The 23,476-nt window shown below is 64.7% G+C and overlaps 1 protein-coding gene across 4 annotated transcripts in view; it reads left to right on the top strand.

Annotated features, from left to right (window-relative positions):
* The window catches only part of PXDN (peroxidasin), a 64,443-nt gene extending 42,028 nt beyond the window's left edge, over window positions 1–22,415 (top strand). For 2 of the 4 annotated variants that reach the window (XM_045979149.1, XM_045979148.1), the window contains 13 exons: window positions 383–499; window positions 1,538–1,696; window positions 2,009–2,121; window positions 3,007–3,163; window positions 5,257–5,365; window positions 5,867–6,024; window positions 8,896–10,399; window positions 13,244–13,378; window positions 14,167–14,375; window positions 17,438–17,558; window positions 17,660–17,792; window positions 19,753–19,866; window positions 20,447–22,415. In XM_045979149.1, coding sequence (XP_045835105.1) covers window positions 383–499; window positions 1,538–1,696; window positions 2,009–2,121; window positions 3,007–3,163; window positions 5,257–5,365; window positions 5,867–6,024; window positions 8,896–10,399; window positions 13,244–13,378; window positions 14,167–14,375; window positions 17,438–17,558; window positions 17,660–17,792; window positions 19,753–19,866; window positions 20,447–20,566 — 3,149 coding nt within the window. In that variant the 3' untranslated portion in view covers window positions 20,567–22,415. The remainder of the gene's footprint in view (window positions 1–382; window positions 500–1,537; window positions 1,697–2,008; window positions 2,122–3,006; window positions 3,164–5,256; window positions 5,366–5,866; window positions 6,025–8,895; window positions 10,400–13,243; window positions 13,379–14,166; window positions 14,376–17,437; window positions 17,559–17,659; window positions 17,793–19,752; window positions 19,867–20,446) is intronic. The other 2 variants (XR_006815070.1, XR_006815069.1) reach the window with 2 other exon arrangements.
* Window positions 22,416–23,476: the final 1,061 nt, after the last annotated feature.

Here is a 23,476-nt window from a genome sequence, read left to right as displayed (position 1 = left end):
CGTGCTCCGTCACGGAGCAGCTCCTGTCCCCACACAGCTGTGTTATGCGACACAGGACCGTGTCCAGGTCTGACTGAGGTCCCACAGCTGAGGGACCTTGGGGTCCGCGAGCATCCGCAGGCGGAAGCAGGGTGTCCCGCACACCCTCGGTGCGGTGTGGCCCGCGGCTGCCTGGACTTAGCACAGGCCCCTGCAGGGTGCCGGGGAAGCTGCCGCTGGACGTCCTGCTGTCAGGCCCTTCCCGCCGGGCGCCCCTGCTGTAGACCCTCCCTGTGGCGCAGCCCGTGGGCCATCGTCATGCCGCGGCACCTACAGGGAGCGCTGACTTGCAGCACTTTACGGTCTTTGAAATGTCGTTTCCGATGTTCTTTCCTCCCGGAAGCCCTCCCCCAGTTCACCGTGACCCCTGCAGACAGAGCCGTAATCGAGGGTCAGACCGTCGATTTCCACTGTGAGGCCAAGGGCAACCCGCAGCCGGTCATCGCGTGGACAAAAGGAGGTAAGAGCTGGCCGGGCACCTGCCGGGACGGGCTCCACACGCGGGAGGCGAGACTGCCCAGGCCCCAGCCCCTGGGAGCTGGGAAGGGGCTGGTCACAGGTCTCGCCCGCGGCTGCGGCACAAGACGCGGAGAAACTGTCCTTCCCGAGGGTGCGGGTGGCCTTCTGCCTGCTGGTTCCCTCTCCTCCCAGTGGTCCGTGTCTTGGCTTTAGTACACTTAGTTAGCATCCTGATGCGACTTCCTGGCGGGTAGCATAGAACTTTCTGGAAACCGTCCCAGCATATGTTTGAAGCTCAGTGTTTCTGAGCTTCTCTGGCGCTGTCTTGCCCTCTCCATCTGAGGTCAGACGGCTGATCACGTTGATCTTTGGGGGTGACCCCCCCGCCCCCCATCCTGCTCCAGCTGGTGAACCCCTGGCCAGATGACTCGATGAAGACAGACGTCCCCCAGGGTGCTGGTGGCCTGGCTGGGAAGTGCAAGGGGAGAGAAGGGGAGGGGCCTCGGGACTCTGTCCTGGAATTGACCTCAAGGTCTTGCAGAGGGGCCCTGCCTTAAGCCAGGGGCCAGTACCTGCCTTCGTCCCCTAACGAACGAAGGGCAGGCCAGTGTGAGCACCCGGCACTGGGATCTCCGCGTGCCGGGGCAGGAGTGGGCCCTGCGCGGGCTCCTTGCTGGGGTGTCCTGTGCTTCTGAGTAACTCCGCCCCTCCCCTCCCCAGCAGCCCCTCCCCCATGCCTCCCACCCGTGTCCTCGCCCCTGCATTTCTCATGTGCTCCTCCCACTTCTGGGGAGTTTCTCAGAGCCGGGGGCTCCGTCTGTCCCTGACCCAGCCACACCCACTTGTGTGGAATGTCACCTGCGGGTCAGCTAGAGCAGAGACCAGTCTGTCCCACCGTTCGTTTGCCGTGCGGAGAGACCAGTCTGTCCCACCGTTCCGTGTGCTGCAGGGAAGCTCTGCTCGGCCCAACCTTCCCAAGTCCCGCTCTGACCCTGTCACGTGGTGTCCGGGTCTCCCGCCACGTGCCCGTGCCTTTCAGGGAGCCCGCTGTCAGTGGACCGGCGGCACCTTGTGCTCTCGTCGGGGACGCTCCGGATCTCGGCTGTCGCGCTGCACGACCAGGGCCAGTACGAGTGCCAGGCCGTCAACATCATCGGCTCTCAGAGGGCCGTGGCCCACCTCACCGTGCAGCCCAGAGGTACGCGGCGCCGGCCTCCCACACCACTGGCGGAGGGGCTGCTCTGTGCAGAGCTGGTGAGGGCTCGCGTCTGCTCCCCGGCACAGCTCCTCGGGGGAGAGCGGCCGCCGGCACAGCCGGTCCCCTTCACTCCGGCCCCTGCGCTTGTACGGACGAGCCGGGAGGCTGAGGGAGGGCCTGACGCCAGCCGACCGTGCCCTGGGCCTACTCTGGCTGGGGACAAGGGGCCGGTGCTCCTAGGAAGCTTTCCAGGTGACCGGCGAGTGTCCCAACCTCTGCACCTTCGTCAGCCGGGTGTCCCTTGCCTTGCAGTCACGCCGGTGTTTGCCAGCATTCCGAGCGACATGACGGTGGAAGTGGGCGCCAGCGTGCAGCTGCCCTGCAGTTCCCAGGGCGAGCCGGAGCCCGCCATCACCTGGAACAAGGTACCACCCGCTGTGGGCCAGGCCCGGGTGTGGCAGCTGCCCCTTCGCGCGGCTTCCCGCGAGGTCCTTGGCAGACAAAACCTCCCCACCCTGGCCTGAGTTATCGGCTGCCGTGGGACCCTCAGGAACCAAACCGGGGGAAGCGTGTTCTTCCCAGGGACGCAGCAGAGAAAACCCTGCCACCAGGTGCACGGCCCCATCGTCAGTAGAGAAGGTTTTCGTGCTGTTCCTCCACTTTTCAGGGTTGTGTTTGAGAAGTGCGGTATGGAGTCGGATCCCAGGGTTAGCCGTTATGAATGAGGGTTTCAGCAGGACATACCCTGGAGGACAGGTGGCCACAGGCAGGGACCCTCACAGGGAGGTTTGAGTTCTGGGGGCAGCCTGGCCCTCTCCCACATGCCCCTGTTGCCCACCACCTGCCCTCTGCCGGGACCACACGTGGCCGCCTCCCTGTCCCCTTGGGCTTGCTCTTACCCTTTCTCGGCCGGGCCTGTCGCGTGCCTTTTTGGGTGTGGCTCGGGCATCCTGTCTCCCAGGAGACCTTGCCCAGGGCCCTTCCCTGTCACTGGGTGCCCACACGCTGGGCCTTCCCCAGGGTCGTGTGCGTTCTGCGCTGGGTTTCTTTCTGGGCCCCCAAACCCTGATCCTGTAGAATCCACGGGACTCCATCCCTGTACTAGTGTTTTCTGGACCTTTCACAAGAGTTTAAGAAAAGTTCGTCTCAGCATTGGGCTAAATCTCTTTTTCTCCGCAGGTTTGGATGGGTCTGAGCATACGCTGTGCGCCCTGTCCCCCAGCGAGGTCCCGGCAGTGGGCCTCCCCCCCCACGTAAAACCGCTTCTGCTTCTCGGCCTCATTCTTTGTATCGTTTCTGTTCTGCTCTAGGACGGGGTACAGGTGACGGAAAGCGGGAAATTTCATATCAGCCCTGAGGGGTTCCTGACCATCCACGACGTTGGGACCGCGGACGCCGGCCGCTATGAGTGCGTGGCCCGGAACACCATCGGGCAGGCGTCCGTCAGCATGGTGCTCAGCGTGAGCGGTGAGTCCCCGGCACGAGGGGGAGGGGCGCGTGCCGCCTGATTACCGGAGGGCCGCGTGGCCTGGGGGGGTCGGCCACGTCGTACACCGGCCGCCGCCCCTTCTGGCAGCGGCGCCGAGACTGCAGGCCGCTGTGGTCACGGCCCGCGACCCGGCCCTCCCCGAGCGGGACGTCGCGGCTGGCGTGGCAGCCGTCCAGACCCACCGGGCTCCGACGTGTGTAATTTACGTCCCCGTCTGGCGGGAGCGCGCGTGCCGCTGCTGTTTGAGCGGCCGGTGCCCCGTCGCCCTGCTCACTGTCGTTGTGACCGCGTCTTCCCGGCCGCGCGTCTTCCCAGGATGGGGACAGCTCCCTGCCCCGGCCCCTGACAGCCACGCTGGGCCGGCCTCTGTGTCTGCCCCTGCCCGCCTCCTTCGCCCGGCCCGTCCCTGCACTTGAGTCTGTGTCTCTGCCTTTCCCCGCACAGCTCACCCGCCCACTGCCTCCACGGGCCTGTGAGCGCCCCCGGGGGGAACAAAGTCCCTCGGTGTGTGTGCCCAGCACCCCCGTGCCCAAAGCCTGTGGGTGCTTACCGGATGTGAGCGGTAGAGAGTAACCGGGAGCCTGCTTTGGTTGGTTGGTTTGTTTTAGGGAAAAATGTTCTTTTCCCATTACATATGGTGTGTGAAATGGATGTAAAATTCAGTTGGTGAATTCGATGTTTTTTTGTTGTTGTTGTTCTTTGGCCAACTTTGATCCCTAAAAATAATGTTACTTTGATGTAAATTAGTGATATATGTGAGTGAAAATAACCTCTTACCCATCATCCCGCTTCCAAGAAGTAAACTGCTGTTAACATTTTGGTCAATTTCCTTTATTTTTTTCTAAAGGTAAAAATTTTCAAGTTACTTTTGTGATCGTTGTTTGGAGAACAACAAATGCAGGTCGTCTGTTATAACGTAATGTCAGAGTCATAAAATGGTGTAAAATTACGAGTCATTTGTCTCCCACTTGGCATAAAAATATTAGGTTCAAAAATGAGCACATTTGTCTCTGTTTGAGGCGCACTGAGGGGGGCGTTGTGCCTGGGAAAGGCTGTCGGGCCGCGCGTCCGACATGGGGAGCGACCCGCGGACAGTGGTGACCGGCCGGTTTGCGGAGCGCGGGAGCGGCTGCACCAGGTCCCGGGACCGCCTCCCCTCCGTGGGCAGGGCTGGGTGTCTGGCGCTGTCGGGGCCGAGGCATGAGTCTGGTGGTGTCTTCCTGCTCAGGTTGCTCTCAGCTTTGTCCTTCTGTGGGAAGGCTGACCGGGTTGAGGGAGGAAAGGATCCTTTACGAGCCGCGTGTCTTTGGTGACTTGGGCACCGGCTGCGTCCGTGGACAGGGTGGAAGGCTGATTGGGTTGGCGCTACTTTAGTTTAGCAAACTCTGGTTTCAGTGAGAAGAAGTGAGAAGATGGAAGTAGGTGAGGAACAGGGTCCCCGGGTGGCTCCGTGGGTTCAGCCTCTGCCTTCAGCTCAGGTCGTGGTGCCGGGTTCCAGGATCGAGCCCCAGTGGGGCTCTCTGCTCTGCGGGGAGCCTGCTTCTCCCTCTGCCCCTCCCCCTGCTTGTGCTGTCTCTCCCAGATAATAAATACGATCTGTAAAAAAAGGAAAAAAAGAACGTCCGGAACAGCTTCGAGGGCTGCAGGCTAAGCCGCGTGCGTGTGCGTGTTGGGTAATGGTTCACCCATGGCTGTGACGGGCCCGTGCAGAGGAGACGGGAAATGCAGGGAGCAGAGCGGTGTGGGGTGTGGCAGCTGGCTGCGCGGGCGGCCCCCGAGGGTCTGGCCGTTGGTGGGAAGAACAGAATCCACCAGGAGCGGAGACGCCGCCCGCCCTCCCTGGGTGGCCGTGCTTTGCCAGAACTTCCATGTTTCACGCTGGGAGCACTTTCCCGTGTTCTTTTGGAGTATCACGTGATTTCAGACACCAAGGTACTGCTTGAAAACAGCTTCTCGTGAGAGACCGAACCCTTGGGGGAGAGCGTGCCGACACGATCCTGCGTCCAGACCTACTGCGGGCATCACGCAGCGGGGAATTTTGTGGGTAACCAGCGACCTCGTGTTTTCTCAGTTCCTGATGTCAGTCGAAATGGGGACCCATTTGTGGCCACATCGATTGTGGAAGCGATTGCAACCGTGGACAGAGCCATCAACTCAACGCGCACACACCTGTTTGACAGGTACGGTGGGGACGAGATGGGTGCAGACCTCCGCTCCCTCAGCCTCTGGGGTAGAACAGAGTTGTGACCTGTTTCATCTGAGGGACAGCCTTTTAATTTAAAAATCGTAACGTGGGCGTTAAGTCTTGTGGGGTCCGGACAACAAAAAGACGCGTCCTTTCTGCGTAGAAGCGGAACTAGGATTCGTAGGTGAGACGTTTCGTTCCGTCGTCTCGTTAATGCACGACTCGGCAGGAACAGAGTCTCAGGCCGCCGCGATTTGCTCGCGTCGGGGATCTGGAGCGGAGTGAGACGGATGGTCGTCTTCCTGCTCTTGACTTATTATTTGTTTTTAGTGTCTTTGTTTCTGTTTCTGTTTGTGCCTTCCCCTTGGGATGAGTCAGGTAGGCGACATTACGTCTCTATAGACACATTTGGTGGCAGTGATTACATTTTTGAACGCGAGTAGTTTTGTCCTCAAGTTGGTTCTGTTCTTCCCTGTCGGCCCCGCACCCCTGCCAGCCGTCCCCGTTCTCCCAACGACCTGCTGGCCTTGTTCCGGTACCCGAGGGACCCCTACACCGTGGGGCAGGCGCGCGCTGGAGAGATATTCGAGCGGACGCTGCAGCTGATCCAGGAGCACGTGCGGCACGGCCTGATGGTCGACCTGAACGGAACAAGTCAGTCCCGGGCCCCCTCCCCCGAGAGCAAGGCCTCACCGCGCTGGGGACCCCCTGGGCGCCCTCCCGCATCCCCGTGTCTGAGCCAGCACACGGGTGCCCGGGTTCGGGCCGCGCCGGGCCCCATAGCGGCCGCCTCACGTGCCCTGCAAAGCCACATCCGGCTGACCACGTGCACTGCCCTGACCGGGGCCGGGCCGGTGGGGCCCCCGCAACCTGGCAGGGTGGCCATGAGTCCGCGAGGCTGTGCGCCCGGGACGCAGTGCGGCGGGCTGTTGGGAAGGAGGCTTGTGGGGCCCGACTGTCTGAGAGGTGGCGGGGGAGGCCTCCCCGGGCTTGCGTGGACAGCAGGAGCCCGACACCCCGCCCGCAGCCTGTGCCACGCTGAGCCCCCGGGAGCGGTGCTCGTACAGGCGCCAGAGGCCGGGGTCTGCTGTGTGGAGGCGGCCCCTCAGGGGCGAGTTAAAGCTCTCCGGGAGCACGTGTGCCCTGGCCCCCGGGGTCATGCTCCGCCGCCTCACGGTGTTCCCGACTCGTCTTCGGGAGCCCATCTTGCCCGTCGGGACGGAACCGTCTGTCAAGAACCGAGCGGTCTTAGATTGGCGTGTGAGGCATGAGGATGTGCAAACGGGCCCGTCTGCTTCTTGGAGGGAGGGGAGGTGCCCGAGCCCGTCCCCGTCCTGCCCTGGCTTGGGGCTGGGCTTCCTGGCGTTTGCGTGGAGACACGTGGACCATGGTGCGTCCTCCTCTTCCTGGGGGCGCCGGCCTCCGTGGGGGCTGCCGTAGACGATCCCACTGCACAGACGGGCCAGCCTGGCCTTGAGGGCGCTCCCTGGGGAGAAACACGAGAGCCGCCCCTTCTCTCCGCTTTCTTATATTGGGCTCCTTCCACCCCTCCGGCCCGGGGATGGGGACGGGGACACGTGGGACATGCGGCCTTGTCCCTGTGGCGCCTCCCTGTGCTCCCAGCCGTCGGCCGTAAGGGACCATGCTTGGCCGCGTGTGGAGGGCCCGTGGGGTTCTGTGGTGCCCCTTTTCCTGCCGTGGCCTCCCTCCCTGCGGCTGGTTCACGCCGTCAGTGCGGCTGCAGTGGCTGCAGAGGCGGCCCGTGGACCTTGCGCGGCCACTTACTGAGGCGGAGCCCGTCTGCGGCCCCTCCTCATGCAGGACCGAGCGCTCAGCTCCTACCCATGCCTGCCGCGCACAGAGACCCCGGGGGCCCAGACAGGAGAAACGGAACCGACTCGGAGCCCAGCAGAGGCGCCCGGCTCTGGGCCGCAGTGGGGTGTTCGCGGGAGAGCAGGCCCAGGCGTGGCTGCGGCATGTGTAGACGCCGGCCAGTCGCGGATGCTGGGTCAGCAGGCTCTGGAGGCGAGAGGATGGTCCTGTCGTGGTCTGTGTGACGTGGGAGCCACGGGGCTTCCTGTACAGAAGTGACCTGGATCAGGTCATTGGGTGGCCCTGCCACAAAGGGGGAGACGGTACAAGAAAGCAGACAGGTGTGTTCTGGGAGGGACCGACGGGGCGTGGGGGTGGCCGGTGACCCCGGAGTGGCCCAGGGGGTCCAGGCTCGCAGGTGTGGGTGGAGCGGCCCCGCGGGGAGGAAAGTGTCGGCACTGGGATGGCGGGTGAGTGGAATGAGTTCCAGGTGCCTTGGAGGCAGGTGACAGGGTCACGTGCGGCCTGAGTGTGGGGGTCAGCTGACTGGGTTCTGCCCGAGGGGCCGGACGGCCAGAGGTGACACTTAGTGACGTGGGGAGGCTGTGGAGGACCGGGCTAGGGGCTGGGGAGCGACTGTCTCACGTCTAGGAGCTGCAGGCATGCGCAGGAGACGGTCTCCAGGGACACCTGGGTCTTGGCTCCACAAACCCCGGTGTCCTGCTCACCCTGGAAGAAAATCGCCTCCCGCACACGGTCCTCCTGCCGTTTCTCTGTCACGAAATAGGCTTCTCGTCTGTTCCCTTATTCTCAGGGGCACACTTTCTCTCACATTTCAGCATTTTCACGGGTCAGACTTGCCTGCATTCAGGGACGGTTTTCGTTTCTAAAGCAGAGCATGGTGGACGAGTGTGGTCGGAAGCGGTCGGGCAGTTGGCAGGACTCCTGGTGAATGGCCCGTGACGTGGATTTGCGGGTTTGCAGGGAGGCGCGGTGTGGCCGCTTCTCATCAGGGACACCTCAGGGGGCTTGGCTCTCGGAGCCCGGCAGGCACGTCCAAGTGTACAGGGCGACCTGTTGTGTCCAGCCTGGGCTGGTGCTCCTCGCCCGCAGCCGCGTGCAGGGAGGGACAGTGCAGGAAGGAAGCTCCCCACGGGGCTTGTGCGCGAGCCCCGGGCCCCTGCGGGTTCTGGGACTTCCCGAGCTCCCTGGGCGTGGAGCCAGGCGTCCCGTCTACTGTCCCTCGTGTCCGGGAGGCGCCTGCTGACGGGGTTTTCGGCTCCCGGGGGGCGGGTCTTCTCGTGCAGCCCGCCGGCACCCATTCCTGATGGCGTCACCTCCCCACCTCCAGCGCGGTGGGGGGTCATTCAGACGCTGCCCCGCAAACCGGGACAGCCTCTGTTCCCTTCAACGTAGGCCGAGGCCGTCTCGGTCGGCTGTGAGCGGGTACCTGGGGTGCGTGCCCCTGTGTGAGTCCAGGGCTCTGGGGCAGCCCCAAGAGGCAGCCCTGACGCAGGTCGTGTCCTTCCAGCTGTTCCTGCCGGGACCCTTGGCTCTTGCTGAAGGACCTGCTTCGTCCCCCACCCGTCACGCACAGGTCCCCTCCCCGGCTCCGCAGCCCGACAGGCAGGGTTGGGGAGGGCTGCGGGGCCCGGGCCGCATCCCTGGGTGCTGTCTGCTGTCCAGGGAGTCAGCTGCCCCCCTCCCCCGCAGGTTACCACTACAACGACCTCGTGTCCCCCCAGTACCTGAGCCTCATCGCCAACCTGTCGGGCTGCACAGCGCACCGGCGCGTCAACAACTGCTCGGACATGTGTTTCCACCAGAAGTACCGCACGCACGACGGCACGTGCAACAACCTGCAGCGGCCCATGTGGGGCGCCTCGCTGACCGCCTTCGAGCGCCTGCTGAAGGCCGTGTACGAGAACGGCTTCAACACCCCCCGGGGCATCGACCCCGGCCGCCTGTACCACGGGCACGCGCTGCCCATGCCCCGGCTGGTGTCCACGTCCCTCATCGGCACGGACACCGTCACGCCCGACCCACAGTTCACACACATGCTCATGCAGTGGGGCCAGTTCCTGGACCACGACCTGGACTCCACGGTGGTGGCCCTGAGCCAGGCCCGCTTCTTGGACGGCCAGCACTGCAGCTCGGTCTGCAGCAGCGACCCCCCGTGCTTCTCCGTGGCCGTGCCGCCCAACGACCCGCGGGCGCGCAGCGGGGCACGCTGCATGTTCTTCGTGCGCTCCAGCCCCGTGTGCGGCAGCGGCATGACGTCGCTGCTCATGAACTCCGTGTACCCGCGGGAGCAGATCAACCAGCTCACGTCCTACATCGACGCCTCCAACGTGTACGGCAGCTCGGAGCACGAGGCGCGCGCCATCCGGGACCTGGCCAGCCAGCGCGGGCTGCTGCGGCAGGGGGTCGTGCAGCGCTCGGGGAAGCCGCTGCTGCCCTTCGCCGCCGGGCCGCCCACGGAGTGCATGCGGGACGAGAACGAGAGCCCCATCCCTTGCTTCCTGGCCGGGGACCACCGCGCCAATGAGCAGCTGGGCCTCACCAGCCTGCACACCCTCTGGTTCCGCGAGCACAACCGCGTGGCCACCGAGCTGCTCGCCCTGAACCCGCACTGGGACGGCGACACCATCTACCACGAGGCGAGGAAGGTCGTGGGCGCCCAGATGCAGCACATCACCTACCAGCACTGGCTGCCCAAGGTGCTGGGCGAGGTCGGCATGAAGGCGCTGGGCGAGTACCGCGGCTACGACCCGGGCGTCAACGCCGGCATCGTCAATGCCTTCGCCACCGCCGCCTTCCGCTTCGGCCACACGCTCGTCAACCCCGTGCTCTATCGGCTGGACGAGAACTTCCAGCCCATCGCGCAGGGACACGTCCCCCTGCACAAAGCCTTCTTCTCTCCCTTCCGCATCGTGAACGAGGGTGGCATCGACCCGCTGCTCCGGGGCCTGTTCGGCGTGGCGGGAAAGATGCGCGTGCCCTCCCAGCTGCTCAACACGGAGCTCACCGAGCGGCTCTTCTCCATGGCGCACGCGGTGGCGCTGGACCTGGCCGCCATCAACATCCAGCGGGGCCGGGACCACGGCATCCCACCGTACCACGAGTACCGCGTCTACTGCAACCTGTCGGCTGCGCACACCTTCGAGGACCTGAAGAACGAGATCAAGAGCCCCGAGATCCGGGAGAAGCTGCAACGGTGGGTTGAAGGATGCCACCCGGCGTCTGACGTGTGTGAAGGTCAGGCGTGCCACGAGAGGGGATCCCGCGTGCGTGGCCGTTGTGCGTTGTGTTTGAGCGTGTGTGTGCAGCCACGTGTCAGAGAGGAGCCGGGGCGGGGGCACCCATCGAGGGGCCGACGCTGATGGCCGTGCTGGTGCGGGAGGCCGTGGCCACAGCCGTGTGGGTGTTCCATGTGTCTGTCCAACAGGGCCTGACGGCGCAGGGGAGGGAGCTACGGGGAACCTGAGGGCCCAGCCGGGATATGTTGGGCTTTGGGGGCTGCTGTGCTCCCGTCAGGCGGAGGGACCCAGAGCTCCCCCAGCACGGGCCGGAGTTGCTGGCCCGACCGCCTCGATTCCGGAGACCACCGCGGCAGCCTCCGGTGGTCGTGTGGGCTTCCACGGGGGGCTGCCGTGGTGGGACCGCGAGGGTGCGCCGGCCCCTGGAGACCACTGGAGCAGAGAGGTTTGGGGTTTTCATCCAGGAGGATCCGGCTGCCGTCTAACAGGAACCTCTCCACGGGCTCCGTGACCTCCGCGGCGGGATAGCCCCTTCGACTTGCAATTCTCTGCACGCTCAGCCCTGACCTTTCTCTGTGGTCACCACTGCCCTTCGGGTGGTGACTTTTGTCACGTTCGTCGTCTCAGTTTCCTCAATGGAGACCGCGCTCGTTCGAGTCTCACACAATCCCTCGTCGTCCCGGGACTCGTGAAGTCGGCCCTCGGGTCCCTCGTCGTCCCGGGACTCGTGAAATCGGCCCTCGGGTCCCTCGTCATCCCGGGACTCGTGAAATCGGCCCTCGGGTCCCTCGTCGTCCCGGGACTCGTGAAGTCGGCCCTCGGGTCCCTCGTCGTCCCGAGACTCGTGAAGTCGGCCCTTGGGTCCCTGGGTGTGTCCGTGAGTCCGTGTCTGAGGCTGGAAAGAGCCCCGTGACCTGGGTGTGTCCGTGAGTCCGTGTCTGAGGCCTTGGAAAGGGCCCCGTGACCTGGGTGTGTCCGTGAGTCTGTGTCTGAGGCCGGGAAGGGCCCCGTGACCTGGGTGTGTCCGTGAGTCCGTGTCTGAGGCCTTGGAAAGGGCCCCGTGACCTGGGTGTGTCCGTGAGTCCGTGTCTGAGGCCTTGGAAAGGGCCCCGTGACCTGGGTGTGTCCGTGAGTCCGTGTCTGAGGCCTTGGAAAGGGCCCCGTGACCTGGGTGTGTCCGTGAGTCCGTGTCTGAGGCCGGGAAGGGCCCCGTGACCTGGGTGTGTCCGTGAGTCCGTGTCTGAGGCCTTGGAAAGGGCCCCGTGACTTGGGTGTGTCCGTGAGTCCGTGTCTGAGGCCGGGAAGGGCCCCGTGACCTGGGTGTGTCCGTGAGTCCGTGTCTGAGGCCAGGAAAGGCCCCTTGAGGGCTCCCTCGCTTGAGTTCCGGACTCTGCCGTCGGCGCTGGAGGGAGGGCACAATCTGGGTCGCCTCCCGCATGCCTCCGGCAGAAGACGGCTTTCTGTGTGTGACGTCATTGTGGCCGGGTGTCCCGGCGCTGACGCAGACGCAGCACTGGCTGCTGGCGTGTGACCCGCCCTCCACGGGTGCGGGACGGTCTGGGTCTCCGTGTCGCGTGACGAGCGTTTACGGGGACGGTCTGTAGTTCGTGTGCTTGAACGGCCTCCTTTGCTCTTGTCTGGATGGACACAGACGCCCCCCGGACGTCCCCCCTTTGCAGACTCACTTCCCACAGCCCAGAGGCTCTAGTGTTGCGGCGCAGCGTGCTCGTGGGGGAGGGACGCGCCCGTGGGTGCCGGGGACCCCGGAGAGACAGACCCTCCTCGTTCACCAAACACCCGGTCGCTCATTCACTGTCCTGTGTGTCCGCCGCGGTGCGGGAAGGGGCCGGAAACTTCAGGAGCAGAAAGGCCTTCAGGACCTTCCTTAGGGTCCGGGGGAGGGGAGGGAGCAGGGCCTGGTCAGAGCGGGGTGCTGCCCTGCGGTCTGTGCCCCCTGTCCCCTCCTGAAGCGGGAGCTGTGCCCTGTCAGCAGTGGGGTCTTGGGAGGGTGCTGGCGGAGCTGGGTCTCCTGGGTCCCAGGCAGGCTTCCAGGTGGCTCCCCGGGGACCACACCGGGTGGCTCCTGTTCCCGTTGCGGTGCGGAGACCACTCAGCCTCCCTTCCAGAAGGACCGGCGCTGCCGCAGCGGCCTCCCCCATCCCTGTGGGCCGTGGGGCCCCTCAGCCGGGCGGTGCGCTCCGGGCTCGGAGTCCCCATTGAGGGCAAGCTGACACGTGCGTCTGGGGAGCCGCTGGGGTGTCCCCGATGGGGTGCGGCCTGCGGCTCCCACGGGCCTTCCTACGGAGCTGCAGGAGCTGGACGAGCGCGTTTGTCCTGGGGCATCGAGCCCTCGCCATCTGAAGCGTGCGGTCGAGTTCTGCTTCGTAAATAGCTTTGCGGCACGAGGACCTTCCACAAATCGTCAAATCGCAGCATTACGGCGACTCCTTCGGGGTCGGCCTTACCTGCCTAAAGCCCGTTCCTTCGTGTTCGCGGAAGGAGACCGGAAGGACGTGCCTTACTCTGTCAGGCGTGGTTAATTCTGAACAGAAAAGGCGTGAGTTTAGTTTTTCCTCTACGAAGTTGGTTTTTCTCGAGTTATAAATTGCGCGTGTGTTTTATACGTGTGTGTGTAAACGGTACAGGAAACTTCTGACGTGTGGCGCGCAGATGCATAAGTCACAGCGAACTTCTTGGCTGACAGAGGGTTCGAGAGGTGCTGAGTGGCGCCGAACAGCCTTGTCCTCTGCTCTGCTGCTGCTGCTCGGGCACGTGTAAGGTCTCCCTCGTTTGTTCTGCAGGTTGTATGGGTCCCCACTCAACATCGACTTGTTCCCTGCCCTCATGGTGGAGGACTTGGTCCCAGGCAGCCGGCTGGGGCCCACGCTCATGTGCCTGCTGAGCACGCAGTTCAAGCGCCTGAGAGACGGGGACAGGTAAACACAGGTGCCGCCGGGACAGGTGAGGGCAGGTGCCGCCGGGACAGGTGAGGGCAGGTGCCGCGGGGCAGGTGAGGGCAGGTGAAGGCAGGTGTGCAGGGGACAGGTGAGGGCAGGTGTGCAGGGGACAGGTGAGGGCAGGTGTGCAGGGGACAGGTGAGGGCAGGTGTCAAAGGGAAGAGCCTCTGCTCTTAATGCACCTTTCTGGGGCCTCGGGGAGACAAGGAGCCGTTGCTGGAGCTCCGTGTGCAGGTGAAAAGTGAAGGAACGCCGTCACCCCTCCCTGTGTGACCGGCTCCCCGGTGTGGGGCCTTCCCTCCCACCGCGCCCGAGAATTGGGCAGCCTTGTTCACGGGTGCTTTCGTGTCCTTCCACTTAAGACATTTCTGTTCCTGGGAATAGAGAATTCACAGGGTCAAATGCTGTGGGAGTTTGGAGGAATCTGAACTTCCGGCAGGACCGCCAAGTTTCGGGTTTCATGGGTGTTGTTGGTGCAGCTTCACGTGGGGTAGGTCACCGCCCCCCGCCCCGGGAGCCCGCCGGCGCTGTGCACCAGGCCGTGGATTCTAACCGTGGCCCGTGCCGCCTTCTGAGCAGCCGACCCGCTGCTGGTTTTCGTCCAGGTTTTTTGCTCTGTTTCTGAGTCGGAAAGCGGAGCCGGTCTGAGTCCCTCCGTGAGCCATACCCGGTGGACGCCGGCAGGGTCTCTCCGGTCCACAGAGCTGGCCGGGGAACGTTTTCATTCACCGCCCGTGTGTGTTTTCTCTCGTTCTGGGGAAGCACAGGTTATGGTATGAAAACCCGGGAGTGTTCTCCCCGGCGCAGCTGACCCAGATCAAGCAGACGTCCCTGGCCAGGATCCTGTGTGACAACGCGGACAACATCACCCGCGTGCAGAGGGACGTGTTCCGCGTGGCGGAGTTCCCCCACGGGTACGGCAGCTGTGACGAGATCCCCAGGGTGGACCTCCGCGTGTGGCAGGACTGCTGTGAAGGTGCGTGTCCCTGGGGCCTGCCGCGTGGTGGGGTGTGCGTCCCGGGGCCTGCTGCACGCACCGGGGAACGGCGTCCCTGCTGCCCACATGCCGCAGCTCCGGGGTGGCCACTCGGGGACGCAGCAGAGCCCGGGCTGTGAGCTGCTCCTGACACAGTGCCGTTTCTGTAAGAACTCAGGACGGGGGCCACATGCAGGAGACAGGCATAAGCGCGGTCAGTCCGGCTTCTGCTTTTTCCTTAACCCCGAGCGTGCGTCTCCGGGGAGGACTCGCCTGTTGGACGAGTGTCGTGGGCCCCTGCAGACCGTGCCGGACTCAGACCGTCCGGAAGCGTAGCTCACACCCGACTCGGGGCGCTACGCGTTCCAAACGCCCGAGACAGCACGCGCTGCCGGAGTGTTGCGGCAGGTCTGGAGGGGCCGCGGGGCTGGGGGTCCCTGCGCTGGGGCCGTCCTCGCTCCGTGGCCGCCCTGCGTTCGCAGATCCCATTGTCGCTCCCCTCAACGCTCGTGTCCTAACCTGAATGTCATTTGGGTTTGACTCAAACCGTCAGACCCGGGGAGGAGGACGTGGGAGGCGTCCGGAGCCGGCCGTGAGACCCTGCTCCTCGGCGGCCGGAGGCGGCGGACCCACAGTGACTGACCCGCAGCGGCCCCCTGCCGCGGAGATGGCTCCTCCGGCCTCCACGCTCGGCCTCGAGTGGCCTCTGCCCCCCTCCTGTTCCCGGAGGAAGCAGCTCTGGCCGTGCTCTTCGTTGGCCGTCATGTCCGTGAGCGCAGGACTCTGGGTGGGTCGGTCAGCGCTGTCCTCTGCTGACGTCTGTGCATGGTGGCTGTGCCCATCGGCCGGGGCGTCTGTCCGCCTGGCTGTCCTCCGTGTGAATGTGGTGCGTGTGCGTCGGGCGTGGAGCGCGGCGTGGTGTGTTACAGGAAGGTTCGCGTGACGAGCTGAGTTCACTGCACACCCCACATCCCGAAACACTTACAGTGTCCCTGCTGCATCTTAGGGAAACAGGTTTTGGGGTGTTTTTTCACTTTCTTTAGAACGATCCTTGCTGGTTTGTGCAGCGCCACTCGCGGTTCAGGGGGCGGACTCTGCAGAGACCGGCTCTTTGCAAGCCCTGGGAGAGGCCGGTTCTTTTCAAGATACAAAACTTCAGGTCCCGATGGGTCATCACGCCTCCCGGCTGCTGAGACGGGGCAGAGCTGGATTTTCTGTTGTTTTTGCTCGGAAAAGCCAGAGACCCTGGAGAGACAGAGACTCAGAGCCGGCGGCGTCGGCGGGGCCACCCTCTCGTCTGTGCCGCGGCGGGGGCCGTGCTGACTTCCCGCTGCTGGACGTGTTTCCTCCAGGTCCTGAGCCGGCCAGGTTCAAGGATGCTTTGGAAGCTCTGTCTTCCATCATAGGTCAAAAGCCACGTCTAAAACACAGTAGAAAGGAAAGAACTAAGGTCTGACAGGACCAGATGTCGGTTGCTGTTTACTTTCCGTTCCACTTTCCGAAAACTCCCAGAGAGCAGCTCGAGCTCCCGCGGGACCCGGAGTGTGTGCGGAGCCCTGGGCGTGAGGCTCGCGCGCAGGAGAGCCCAGAGAAGCGGTGCCCGGGTGGGCAGTTTCTCTTTCTTGTACCAAAGTTAGAAATTGCCCTTTGTGGGGGATTGATGGGGCACGTGCGTGCACACGCGGACGCACACACACACACACGCAGTTTTGAAGTAATTGCGTTAATTTTGAAGTAGTACAAAGAATCCTTGTACTTCGTCAGACTCGCGGTTGTCAAAGCTTCGTCAGGGTTACTGTTCTCTCTCACCACGTGATATGGCCGTCTGTGTGTGAGCACAGTGTGCACACGTGTACCGGCACGCGTGCCTCTGCATGTCTGTGTGCACACGCGTGTGTGTGTGTGTGTGTGAAGGAACATGCCCCATTTTTTCCTGTCGCGGGCGGCCGCTCCCGGAGGAACTTGGGTGTGGGGTGGGACCGGGGAGTGCGGGTGCACGGAGCACGTCCCGCAGGGTCTCCTGCCGAGCCCCGGAGCCCCACTTTCCGCAGCAGGTGCGGCGCCCTCCAGACCCACGGTGGACTCCCCAGCTTTTCTCCGTTCAGACCCGGGCTGCTGTGTGGGTGCGGGCGGGGCAGGCTGTGTCCTCCTGGGCAGCTTCAGGAGGTGCTCGGTGCCGCTCGTCCCACCACCGTGACCTGGACGCGGGGGATGGGGCTGGAACGTGGATTCCACATCTGCCCAACCGGTGGCTGTGAGGACGGGTGCGTGTCTGGGTTTGGGAGGCGAAGGCTGTTCTCTCTGACGTGACTCCTTCTGCCTGCCCGGGGGGCACGTGGCCCACGAGCCGGGAGTCCCGCCAGGTGCTGAGTGTTCAGGCGGCAGCGCTGCCCGGGGCCTCCTGGTCGGGCACGTTACACCGTGAACCTGCGTCAGGGCTGGAGTTTGGGCCGTGGGTCCGAGCAGGAAGCCGCGTGTTTGGGCACCGAATCAGTCACAGAGTGCTCGGTGGACTCGTCTCTGGGCCTTTGCCTCCCAGCGGTGGTCGCGGGCCTGCTAGGCCGGGGCAGGGGGACAGCAGCCTATTCTCCATGTACTTCCTCTCCGGGGGCTTGCACCGCCGCTTCAGCGCCTGGGAAGGGCCGTGTCAGATGCGGTGCGGCATGAAGCCGGGTATTTGTGGGATGGGGTAGTCGTGGGCCGGTGGGAGGGAGCTGAAGAGGACAGGCCCTGGAGGTGGGACGAGGGACAAGGGGGCACGGGCATGTGTACGGTGCCCCCGAGCACAGCGCCCGGGCCGCGGAGGGCAGTGAAGCCGTGGCGGGAAGCCAGCACGGGGCTGTGGCGCATCCGTGGAGGAGGAGGCTGTCCTGTCTGCGGGCGGGGGGCCCACCACCAGATGTGGTGCCGAGGCCCAGACTCGCCCATGGAGGGAGGAGGCCTGCCACGAGGCCGCGGCTTTTGTCGTCGACGTGCCGTGAAGGCCAGTGACGTTTCTCGGGATGTGCCCGGCGTCTCCTGACCCAGAGCCGACCGCTCCCACACTCCCACACTCGTTCCAGACTGCAGGACCAGGGGGCAGTTCAACGCCTTTTCACAACACTTCCGAGGCAGGCGATCGCTGCAGTTCAGTTACCAGGAGGACGAGCCCGTTGGGGAAGCAGGCCCCGGGGGGACACCAAGGTATGGCCGTCCCCGAGGCAGGGTCCTAGGCTCTGGGCGGGGCCGCCTGCGGCCACGGGTGACACGCTGATGTCTGTTGGCGGCTTCTCCTCCCTGCGCAGCATCGGGAAGCACAGAAAGCCTCCGGGAAACGCCACAGTCCCCTCCCGCGAGCACCCACAGATGCCAGGGATGAACGACTTCACGGACTTCGTTCAGGAGATGCAGAAGACCATCACAGACCTCCGAGAGCAGGTGACTGTCCCTGCTCGTCCCGTCCCGCACCATGACGGCCTTCTTGCTCCCGAGGCCCTCCCCTGTGAAGTCGACTCCAGCTGCCCGGCCGGGAGCCCCCTGTCTGGGCGGCTCTTCTCTTGTGGCCTGTCCCTGGCCCGGTCACATGGGGCTGCACTCCGGTTTCCCAGTGGCCGGGGAGCGCTCACTGTGGGCTGTCCACAGGCACCACTGTGACGGCCGCGTGGTCCCTGGAGCAGCCGTAGAGATCGTAGGCCAGGAGGGGCTGAGGGTTAGGGCCACGGAGAATTCAGACCTGGGTCCTGTTCCAGAGCTGCTTCTCCAGGAGTTGTCGCTCTGATCCGTCCCACAGAGGGTCAGGAGACATTCTGTGGTCTGGTCCCGCAGATGCGGGGAGGGCACCCGCACCCAGGGTCTCCACACTGGGCTCTTCTCCAAGGAAGAGCTCTGGTTTCAGGTGTGTGAAGGCAGCGAGATGGGCGGCCGGGTGGCAGGGGACGTGGGCACCAGGCAGAGGGCGGGGTTTGTGGCACCAGGAGAGAAGCCCCTCGACCCTCAGCCAGCGCGACGGCCAGGCTGTGAGGCACAGGGCCTCCTGGGGACTCAGCCCCGGACAGGTGGGTGCTGTCGGTCCTGGAGACCGTCCCTCCGGGCCGGCGGGCTGGACCGGTGACCACGAGGTGTGCCCGAGGTGGCGTGTGGAAAGGAGGGGTCATGCTCTGCAGATGGGTCTGCGGGAGCAGAGACAGGAAGGGAGACGGGTGGCCCTGCGCCCGCCAGCCGCCCGCCCACCGACCCCTCCATCCACATCTGCCGGCCCGCCCCTGCGCCCGCGGGCCCCGCCCTCCGACCCTTCCCTCCGCATCTGCCGGCCTCACCCCTGCGCCCCGCAGCCTCCCCACCACACACCCCTGGGACCGATCCGTGGCCTCTCCCAGCCGCGGGACGGAACCTCTGCCCTGACTGTCCCCCCGGCGGGGACGGGGACCGCGTTCGCGGGCGACTCTGACCCGGGCTGGGGTGCAGGTGCTCCGACCCTGGTTGTCTCCGGGGGCCGCACGAGGTCCACGCCTGCAGCTTCCAGCCACCGAGGACAGCCCCGGCCCCGCAGCCCTGCCTGGCCCATGGCTGTTGCTCACGCGGCCGCGGGGTTCCTCCTCCCTTCGCGACTGGGAAGGCCGCTCTGAGGTCTGGGGACGCCACGACCTGTGCTAACGAGGGCCCGAGTGCAGGAGGCGGCCCCCTTCAGGCCGCAGCGGAGGCCCGTCTGCGCCCAGGCTCGGGGTGGACGGCGCTCAGACCGCCGGGCTGCAGGGCGAGGTGGACCAGGGAGGCCGTGTGGTTGCGCAGCCCAGAGGCCACGCTGTGACACGGGGTAGATGGAGACCGTTCCCTGCCAGGAGCAGGCGGGTTTCTGCGTGTTGAATCCCATCCCCGCACCCCGACCTGGATCAGAGCAGGTGCTCCCTGCAGCGGTCACGTCGGTTGTGTCCGTTCCCTGTGCGGGTCTCGAGGTTTGGTGCTTTCCGCGGGAGCCCCGCTCCTGGACCGGTAGCTGAGGTGGGAGTTTCGCGGGCTGCTGGGCCCGCCACCGCACGGCGAGAAGCACGTCCAGCCACGCAGCTGCTGTCCGCGGCGGCAGTCACAGCAGGGGCGGAGGAGGGTCACCCTGGGATGCCCGTGGCTCGGGATGGTGACCGGTCGGGGCTGTCCGTGTCCGGGAATCTCTGTGCAGGACGTTCCCACTCGGTCCCCTGGGAGCCTCTCCTCCGCGCTTCGCTTCCTTCCACGGAGCTGCCATAGGCCGCAGCCCCTGCTCCTTGTTGCCCGACGTGGCGGGGCTTGCCCAGGACTCTCCCTGAGGTCTCGGGACCTGACGTCCCCCCTGAGCAGGAGGCGGCAGCGCACCAGAGCTCAGACCGTCCCCCAGTGAGCGGGGCACGTGTTTGCTTTGCTGCAGATTAAGAGGCTGGAGTCGCGGCTCAGCTCCACGGACTGCACAGATGCGGACGGGGAGCCTCACGCCAGCGGCACCAAGTGGAAGCGGGACGCGTGCTCCGCCTGCGAGTGCCGGGTGCGTCTGGGCTCTGCTGTGGAAAGCGGGGGCACGGGCTGCGCTCTGAGGAGGGGGTCCCGCTTGGGAGGCGCTCGAAGCCCCGGAGCTCTGTTCGCCGTGGGCCTCACACCCCCGGCCAGGCTGCCTCTGGGTGTTTGTACCAGCGAGGCGGGTGGGCCCGCCAGGTGGTTCTTGGGCCCCAGAGAAAGGGGACGGAGGCGCCGTGGGGGCCGCATTGGCCGTGGTATCCAGGCCCCAGCATCACGGAAGCGCGTGTGTTTGGTGATGTGGGGACAGGAACGGGTATCCTTTGTGGGTGTCCCTACTTTGCCCCCTGATGGACCTCCCCGCTGTGAATCTGGCGGCTGTGCTGAGCCCGTATGGGGTCCTGAGCTCTCCAGGGCGGGCGGGCAGTGGGCTGCGGCAGGAGTCTTGGAGGCCGTGCCGGGGTGGGCAGCTGTCCGTCGTCGGGGGCATCTGCCACGGTACAGCCTGCACTGAGGAGCCCAGACCGGTCACGGCCGGAGGGGCCGACACGGGGTGAGGCACAGGCCACGTGCCCCGGGAAGTGACGGGTCCGGGTGCCTCTCTCTCCCAGGACGGGCAGGTCACCTGCTTCGTGGAGGCCTGCCAACCTGCCGACTGCCCAGCGCCAGTGAGAGCCCATGGGGCCTGCTGTCCGGTCTGCCCGAGAGACGGCCTGGGGAGGAAGCCTTAGGCTCGGTGAGGCCTTTGGGGCCCTCCACATGTCCTTGAGACCGACGGCCGGCACAAGGCGTGCGGACGGGAGGGACCCCCTCGGTCTCGGCGGAGCACAGGTGCTCAGAGCAGAGCATTCAGAGAGGAGAAACCACGGAGTGTCCTGACTTCACGTTAGATTCTCAGGTCTTTATTTAATGTTTTTGGTGAAATATTGGTGCTACTATTAAATTGCACAGTTAAGTCATTTAGGCTCCTAAATTCACTTCCCTGGATACCACCGTTTCTTCTCGACTGAAAGTGAGTCCCGCTTGGTTCTACGCCTGGAGCTTGCAGACGAGCCCCCCCAACCCCCGACCCCCGCCGCCAACCCCGCAGCAAGGGCACGTCACGGAGCTGCCAGAAGGACGCACGCCGCGCTGGGAAGGGAAGACCAGCACGTGGCCGACGGACAGACTTGCGGGAGAACCGGGGTGACGGTCTGGGCAGTGGGTGCCGGCATGTTGTCCCTGAACAGACGGCCCCGCTCGCCTGCGACTCCGGCGTCTCGCCCGTGAGAGTGAGATGAAGCCACGTGCAGGAAGGCAGAAGTCGGTTGGTTTTCACTAGCATGCGTGTGACGCTGCCCGGCGTGGGCCAGACGTGAAGCCCGTTCCTGCCGAAGGCCTGTGCCGGCGGCCCGCAGCCCACTCTGGGCGCTGGTCCCAGCCAAGCGCTGTGGACTTCTCCGTGTGGAGGGACTTGCTACGTGCAGGTCGTGTGAGTGCCTTAAAGAAACAACACCGACCCCTTACCTCATTTGTATTTTTGAAATGCATGACGTTGTATGAGATTTTGCTCATGTTCTAGGTGTCGGGAATGGCAGAAAAATCACTTCCCACTACACAAAAGTTGTCCTAGAATTCCGAGAAAAGCAACCATCGTACCTCATGTCTCTCTCTTCGTAATCGACCAGCAGCCTCCCGCTTGTTCTAGACACGAGGTGATGCGTGTCCTGAGGAGCGTGCACAGACACGGGGCCCCCGCGTGGCCCCCGAGACACAGGTGGTCCCAGTATGTGGTGGCCAGTCCAGGGTGGGGCGCTGTGGGCTGGTCATCACCCCCAGAGTCCCGGAGGTGGATCTCCTGGGGGCCGGGCACGTGGTGGGCGGGTTCAGAGCCCGGTCTGGCTGGCAAGGGCGTCCCTCCCGAAGCAGGAGACCCCAGGCTCTGACCGGCTGCCACGACCTCAGGGTGGGGCGAGCAGTCCTGTTGTGAGTGTCCACAGTGGCTTTAAACACGGCCGACCTGACTCCCTGCCCTCGGGACGTCACGTGGCAAATACCAGCTTGTGTCTTGCAGGGCATGGGGCATCTTTGGGGATATCAAGTCACCTTTGACCACCAAACCTTAGAGCCGTTTCTGCCGGCGAGAGTGTGGATAACCGCGCGCCCAGCGTGGTGGTTAGGAAAGTGGCTCAGGCGTGAGGGGACGGAGCAGCGCCCATGCCCGGGGGTCTTCCTTGGGCAGGCGGCCGTGTGTCCTCGCCACAGACGCGCACGCACGCGGGTCAGCACGTGGGGTCGGCCCGCGCGCTCGGGGGAGGGGCTGTCTGCGAGTCACGGTGAGGGTGTGTGGCTGCGGCGGGAGTGTCCGGACCCTGGTTTCATCTCGCAGGCGGCGTCCGAGCTGCGGGCAGGGCCCCGGGGGACCCTCTGCGGCCACTGCGGGGGGGTCACAGCCTCGCAAAGCGAATGTACATGTTTATTTTCTTTCTGACTGTAGCTGACACCGGGTGCCTTCTGTGTTCGCTGTAACCAGCTCGTTACCAAAGCAACGTTTGCACTTGTACTGATGCCGTCAGTTCAATAAACCGGCCACGTCTTCAAGTGGGGACTGGCGCTCTTCTTCCCGTCAAGCCTGTCGTCGGGGCGGCCGCCTGCTGGCCCCGAGTGGCCGACAGCAGTGGGGGAAGGGGGCAGCTCCTGGAGAAAGCCTGACTGCTCCGGGCACCGTGTCCTGGGCAAATGTGAGACGGGAGAAGCAAGGAGAGAGGACGAGGGGTGTTAACGTGGGCTCTGTCCTCCAGGCAGCCCGGACGCTCTCACATGGCCGAGGAGGGGCTGGGTCCGGGCGGGGGCACGGGGGTCTCAGGTGAGCCTGCGGCAGCTGCCGCTACATCCGGGCACGTCGTGCTGTGGACGAGGGCGTGTCCTTGTTAGAGGGACTGTGTAGCTGCAGTGGACACGTGCTGTGGCGTGGCAGGGACGAGTCCCGTGACGGGAGGGCCCCCGAGGGACCGTGCTGTGGGGCCACGGGGGACACTCGTCCCTGCTCTGGGCTCTGGGTGCGGGGGAGGAGAGGGTGCTGCTCCAAGGGGAACTGGTGGGATTTGGGGCGTCTTCGCGAGGCCGAGAGAAAGTCATAACGGTGGACAGAATCATCACGAGAACATTTGATGTACCGAGGAAAATTAAATGAGTTTCTTAAATTGCCAAATTGCTTCAAAATCAGACACTTGGGCTGCTTGTGTGCGCGTGCCGAGTTTCGGGGGCGGTGGTGCTCCGTCGTCCGCTGCTTTGATGGGGTGTCCCGTCGGTCTCCGCGCCGCACACCAACAGGCGGGCCTCTCCTCGCGGGGACGCGGGGAGCTCGAAGCCACCTGTTTTCCGCTCTGCGGGGTTCAGCCAGGTCTCCACAGACACACGTCGTGCTACGTGCTTCGTGTGACGTTGGAGATTATCCATTCCGCTTTAGCTCGACTGTTTCCAGGTTGTCGTGAGCTGAAGCTTGGGGGGCACATGTCCAAGTAGAGCATCGGCAGAGAGTGTTGGCGGAAGGTTGCTAGGACTCTGGATGGGGTGCCCTGCCCCCACCTCGCCTCGGTCCCCCGTGCTGGAGATGAGCACCCGGGCCGTGCCCGGCCTCAGCTGGGATGGCAGCCCCTGGA

This window comes from Meles meles, chromosome 15, assembly GCF_922984935.1.
Source record: "Meles meles chromosome 15, mMelMel3.1 paternal haplotype, whole genome shotgun sequence".
NCBI classification, from domain to species: domain Eukaryota; kingdom Metazoa; phylum Chordata; class Mammalia; order Carnivora; family Mustelidae; genus Meles; species Meles meles.
This window is presented reverse-complemented; position numbering and strand designations above follow the sequence as displayed.